Consider the following 6,000-nt stretch of genomic DNA (forward strand, 5'->3'; position numbering starts at 1 on the left):
CACACACCCCCAATTCCTGAGCCTGACCACGCGGTCTCTTGGTGTCTTGCCTCTTTTCCCTTGTTCATTTTCATTCTTGTGTTCTAAAAATTCCCTCTCCAGCACCCACACACACACACTGGATGTGCACAGCGCCCCCCCCCCCAGCCTCCACTGAAGCCCCAGTCATCTGAAACACTGGGGGACCCCAGTCTCACTTTCTGTTCTTTTATTTTTGTAGTAAACTCTGGAGGTGGCTGTGGGAGTTGCGGGGAGCTAGTGGCCAGGGGGCCCCTCCTGGGTGGGGGCTGGGGGCGGGATTATTGCTCTGAGCTCCCTGTCCCCAGGGGGGCCTGTGTGGGAGGGTACCAGAATGGGGCCGTTATAGGGGTCAGAGGCACGGCCACACAAACACATAGGTCACAGCAACAGGGGCAGGCAGGGAGGCTGAGCGCCATATTGCACTTCAGGAGTGGGGCCTGGCAGGGACCCCTCAAACGAGGCTGGCCGCTATCAGATTCCTTTCCCACTCTATGGAGCTAGAGGTGAGACCCCCAGTCAGGCTGGGAAAGGAGGACACAAGGCCCTGGGCGGCTGTCACGGCTGGGCCTGCCTTGGGCTGGCACAGAGGGCAGACTGGGTGGGTGAGGCTCCGAAGATGGCCCTCCTGGTCCCTGCCTCGGCAGAATCCATCACCCCACATTGGCTCAGCTGCCAGTACTCCCTTTGCCAGCCTTGGCCTTGGGGGGTACTGGGAGGCCCTCATCACCCTCGCTGTCAGAGCTGCAGGCGCTGACGTCAGTAATCTCAAGCTCCGAGTCGCTGTCGTCCTTCCCGCCCAGCGTGGGCTCTGGACCCCCAGCCCCTGGCAGTGCCAGGCGAGGAGCTGCTGCCAGACCTGAGGGGTGCTCAGGGTTCAAGCTTTCTCCAGTCGCAGCCAGCAAGGGTGCAGCTGTGGGGCCTCCCCCAGCCCCTACAGAGGGCAAGTGGCCCAGAGAATTGGCAAGAGGATTGGGGTAGAAGTGGGGGGGGTAGAGAGATGGGGGCAGCTTGGGGAAGGGGCCGGTGAAGTATGGGTTGAAGTTCCAGGGGCACTCGGGAAAGGTGCGGCTGTAAGGACCGAGCAGGCCGGGGGGCTTGGAATAGCTGGTGGCACCTGGGGGTTGGGGGGACATGGCTGGGTCAGGCCCGAGCTCCTTTGCCGTGGGGCCTGCCAGTGTGGGCTTGGTTGGCAAAAGGTGCTGCCTCCTGCAGTGTTCCACTCCGTGCTCCCTGTTGTCTTTCCCAGGGGTGTCTCAGCACTGCCCCTGCTGCCCACCCACAGCTCCCATCTCCCAGCTGTCCACTGTACCTTCCTCCCCACCCCACACCCACAGGCTTTAAGTACAAACACACACACACAGCTTGGCCCCAGGCTCCCTTCAGTCTGTCCCACGGTTTTCTGGTTCTCATCCTTCAAAGTCCCTCAAACATGCAGGTAGCTCCGTTACCCTTGAAGCCCTCAGGTCCTTACCAGAGCCCAAGAATGGGAAGGGGCTGTCCAAGCGCAGTTTGTCTGTCTCAGGAGTGAATAGGGGTGTCCGGGCCCCTGGCTCTCCGAGGCGTGGGGTGGAGAACAGGGTCTGCAGGGTCTGGAAGGGGTGGGGGAGGTGGTGCTGCTCACGCTGCACCCTCCTGGGCATTCCACGGCAGGGGGGTGAGATGCCCCATTTCCAGTTCTGGGACCCAAGGATCCAAACTCACCTCAGGGGTGAGGGGAGGAGCATCTGGTCCAGGGGCACCCCCAAAGGGACCAGGGGTCAGCAAGAGTGGGGATCCAGTGGCGGCGGCCGCCACATCCAGCAGTGGGTAATTGACAAGCACGACTTTGCTGAAGTTGAATTTGTAGGTGAACCTCTTCCCTTTGGTCTTGTGCAGAATGCGCTTATTGTAGTAGTAACTGTGGAAAGAGAGGTTGTGGGGTTCTGGGAGGGGCAGGAGAGCCCTGGGTGTTCTAGGTAGCACATTCCCTGTGCCAGCAGTTTAGGAAAACTGAGGCTCTCCGAGGAGTTAACCAAGTGTCACCGGGCAAGGGAGGGGTAAGGCAGGAGCCAAAATCCTACCCTGCGCTGCTCCAAAGCCCAGAGCTCACGTCCTTCCCTCTTCCACTCACAATTACAGTAGCTACAGTACAGAGCCCTGCGCTTTAGGGTCCCACAGGATTGGCCCCAGGATGTGGAGGGGAAGCTCCCAGCTGGTTGGGGGACCAAAGGGACAGTGAGGGGGTAGAGGGCAAGGTGAGAGTCCAGGCTTGCAGCCCCCTCCTCACCGCAGGGCCCGGCTCAGCTTGTCATAATTCATGTGGGGCTTGCACTTGCGGATGCCCCACAGCCGGGCCACCTCATCCGGGTCCTTGATGACGAACTCCCCGTAGTCCCCCTGCCAGGCGATGACACCCTGGTACTCCTCCTTCTGTAGCAGCTCCAGGATAAAGTGCCACAGCTGGATCTGCCTCGAGCCCGGGGACGACTCCGGCTTGTAGGCCCAATCCGGGAAGGCAAACCCTGGGGACAGGAGGTAGAATGGCCTGGGGTCAGGATGCCAGGTGGAGAGCTGTGGGTCCTCCCTGGCTCAGCAAAGGAGTGCATCCAGTCCCCCCTGGCTTCAGAGCTCTGAGGAGCAGCTGCTAGCCTAAGGCATCTTTAATGACCTGGTTGCCATCTGCAGACAAACCCTGCTGGTATCTAGTCCCCAAATTGTCTAGAGAGGACCTTGCATTACCGCGTCCTGCCTGAGCCTCATCTACCTGGGCACAACTTCCTCTGGCTCAGCATCAGGGGTAGCAGCCAGGAAGGGCCAGTTTCCTATACCAGTGATCCTGGGGAGGCACTGGCAGGAAGGGCAGCTCCTCTAGCTGAGCTCTTCTCTCTGCTGCCCCAGACAGGCAGCTTTTGGTGTCTCCGGCACCCTGAAGCTGGCCGTCACCCCCTCTTTCCAGGCCCTTGACTCCTGCTCCACCTCTACAATCGCCAGGTCCTCCACCGGGCCCACCCAGGCTGAGCCCATGTGTACACCTACCTGTGTGTGTACCTCTCATGTCCCTGGGTCCCCTCCATATCCATGCTCAGTCTATCTGAGCTGTCCAGAATAGGGTTGTGTGTCCTTGTGTGTGTGCAAGCACAAGTGCTCATGCATTCACAGATGCCTGTGGCAGACAACACATCACACAAACAGCCCCTCACTCACCAGACACCCAGCCATACCATGGGACGCAGGCATGCCATAATGCCCCATGGGAACACTGAGGTAGACATGCCAAACACAGGCTGCCCAAGATACCTCAGCAAGCCAACATTGCACACCCATCACAACATGCATGATTACACATTTCTTCCGGGCCCCATTAACAATACAACTGTGACCAATGACACACACAACCGCAGAGACCCAAATAACACCCCGTGTGATGGAGACAGTGGAGGTAGCATCCAGTAATCTGGGTCTCCACACACACAGCCTGACAGACGCATGCATCCTCCCAAACGCATGTTCATCGCTACACAGGGAGAGGAGTCCTGGGCTCCACTGTGCCCGTACACCCAGAAGTAGAGTGCAGGTGGGGAGTCTTGCGCTTCCCATCCCTAAGGCCCAGGCCTAGATCTAGCTTCTGAGCCACATCCCTCATCCCCTCCCACAGCTCAGAGCACCCCTAGAGCCAGGCATCAGCATAGAGTGCAGGGGAGGCCAAAACAGGACAGGAGCATCACTGAGTGGGAGACCTGGGTCCCTGTATCCTCTTGCTATGTGGCCACCAGGCAGGTCCTTGCCCTGTCTGGCTACTTATGGTTGAGAGGAGGAAAGGAGGAGCAGAGTCCCATCCAGGCTACCTACTATATAAAAGTGGGTGCTGATGCCCTCCTGCCAGGATGCCAGGCTGCTCCTCCCTAAGGGGAGATTTCTATCTTGACTCTTGTGCCTTTCTCACCTCGGATGACAGGGCTCAAGCAAAGGCAGCTCTGGCCCGCTCTACACCCCAGCATATATCCTCCCCACCTCCAAGGAAGCAAATGCTCAGACTACCTGCCCTGGGACACACATCCTCAAATGTGCTGTAGTTCCTGAGACAGGCACACAGCTAGAGAGGAGCCCAGTCAGCCGGCGGACACATGCTGACAGACAACGCTAGATACTGAGTCTGTCTCTCTCTGTCTCTGTCTCTGTATCTCTCTCTCTCTCTCTCTCTCTCTCTCTCTCTCTCTCTCTCTCTCTCTCCACACACACACACACACACACACACACACACACACACACACACCCTCCCTGAGGATGGAAAGCTGGACACAGCCACCAGCAGAGAGGCCAGGAGCACATCCAACCACACAACCCAGCAGAACATACCAGGAAGTCCACCGGGGTGCCAGCTAGCACATCACAGATGGGGAGAAACAGGTGAAAACTCTTCAGCCCACTGAGGCAGGAGCTCACGAACCCACCACCCCTCCCTCCAATGCAGGACTCTAAAATACAGACACACTGAGGTGGCCTCGGCAGCACACGTACAAACAGGACACAGGCTCACACAAAGACGGCAGACTCACAGACACTTGCCCAGGGTGATCCTTTCCAGACACACTAAAGTGTGACACAAGGACACACTCCACAACAAGACCCCGAATAACCAGGTGGTCTCAGTCTCTCCTTTGCTTGCATGCATGCGTGTGCGCACACACACACACACACACACACAGCCATCCAAGGGGAATGGGACTGAGGCTCAAATGCGCATCTAAGCCCAGCCCTGCTGTCCTCATGCCCTAGTCCCGAGCATCCACTTCCCAGCAAGTAGGCTCTTGGGAGCCCAGGCTCCTTGAGCGGAGCTGTCTGTCCATCTGTCCACCTGTCCGTCTTGCCTGACCCAATGCTCCTGCAGTCCCGGGTCCTGCTCTCTGCTGCAGGCACTGAGTGTGCAAGACCAATATGCCCAGACACCCTCATCCCTCTCTGACCTCCCTGCCTCATCCACCCCACCCCCATGTCCCAGCAGGCAGGTGGCAGGGAGAGGTAGATTCGAAGTTTTTAGCCAAGTTTTTCATGAAGGGGTTTTATTCAGGGGACTCTAACGGAGACCAAGGGAGACAGACTCACAGATGGACAAGAAGACACACAGAAGGTAGAGAGAAGGAAGTATGGTCCCCAGGGAGGGCTGGGGAGCAGGGGAGAGGAGGTCTGGGCCAGTTACCGGGGGTCCAGAGAGCCGGCAGGGCAGGCGGGGCGAAGAGAAGGTCTGAGACGCAGCTACAGTCCATGGCGGAGCTGGCCCTGCAGAGGCCAGACACACGGGGATGGGGTCAGTGGGAGAGACAGACACGGGTCAGCCAGCGGGACACTGCAGGGCTCCCCGACTCCCAGCCCCACCCTGCCCACCTGCTACCCACTACTCCCTGCACCCCTGTTCTTCCCAGCCCCTTTTCCTATAGGCCTCCCTCTGCCCCCTGCCCCCTGCCCCCTCTGTCCCTGGCCTGAGTCACCATCCTGCCCTTCCCACGGTCTCCTGCGGGTGCCTGGATCACTGACCACCGCTCCCAGCGTCCCTCCTCACCGCTCAGCACTTCTGCTCGCTGGCTCCGGGCTTACTCGCACTCACTGGCTCACGCCGCCCGCCCACCGTTGACTATAGCGCCACCCGCTGCTTGCTGCTGCCCTCTCGGTCCCATCTCTTTCTGACCTCATGGGGCTGGGCCCTTCATCTTTGGGTCTCCCTCTCTCCTTCTGTGTGTGTCTCTCTCCTGCTGCCCCAGATTTATCTGTTCTGAAGCTTGCCCCCACCCAGCTGACCCCCAGGCCAATTCTCCTGCTCTCCTTGGACCTGTCAGAGCTGGGCATCTGGCGGCCAGGCTGGGAGGGGAGACACAGCCCCTTCCCTCCCCAGGATGGCCCAGCCCCCTATGAGTCCCACAGACCTTCTCCAGACCTGCTTGCTGTTCCCCAGAAGACTTGTCACTGACTGGCTCTGTCTCCCCTCAGACCCCACCCCCTGCAGCC

The 6,000-nt window shown here is 59.3% G+C and overlaps 1 protein-coding gene across 1 annotated transcript; it reads right to left on the reverse strand.

The window, feature by feature from the left end:
• Positions 1–686: 686 nt before the first annotated feature.
• Positions 687–5,271, reverse strand: LOC101572625 (ETS domain-containing transcription factor ERF). The gene is made up of 5 exons (XM_004644428.2): positions 5,198–5,271; positions 2,288–2,522; positions 1,723–1,918; positions 1,493–1,610; positions 687–1,135 (listed from the first exon to the last, which is right to left on the reverse strand). The coding sequence occupies exons 1-5, from the start codon at positions 5,262–5,264 to the stop codon at positions 687–689; spliced, it is 1,065 nt and encodes a 354-aa protein (XP_004644485.1). The 5' UTR covers positions 5,265–5,271.
• Between the last annotated feature and the right edge of the window lie 729 nt (positions 5,272–6,000).

This window comes from Octodon degus, unplaced genomic scaffold (genome assembly GCF_000260255.1).
Source record: "Octodon degus isolate 3935 unplaced genomic scaffold, OctDeg1.0 scaffold00197, whole genome shotgun sequence".
Classification (NCBI taxonomy): domain Eukaryota; kingdom Metazoa; phylum Chordata; class Mammalia; order Rodentia; family Octodontidae; genus Octodon; species Octodon degus.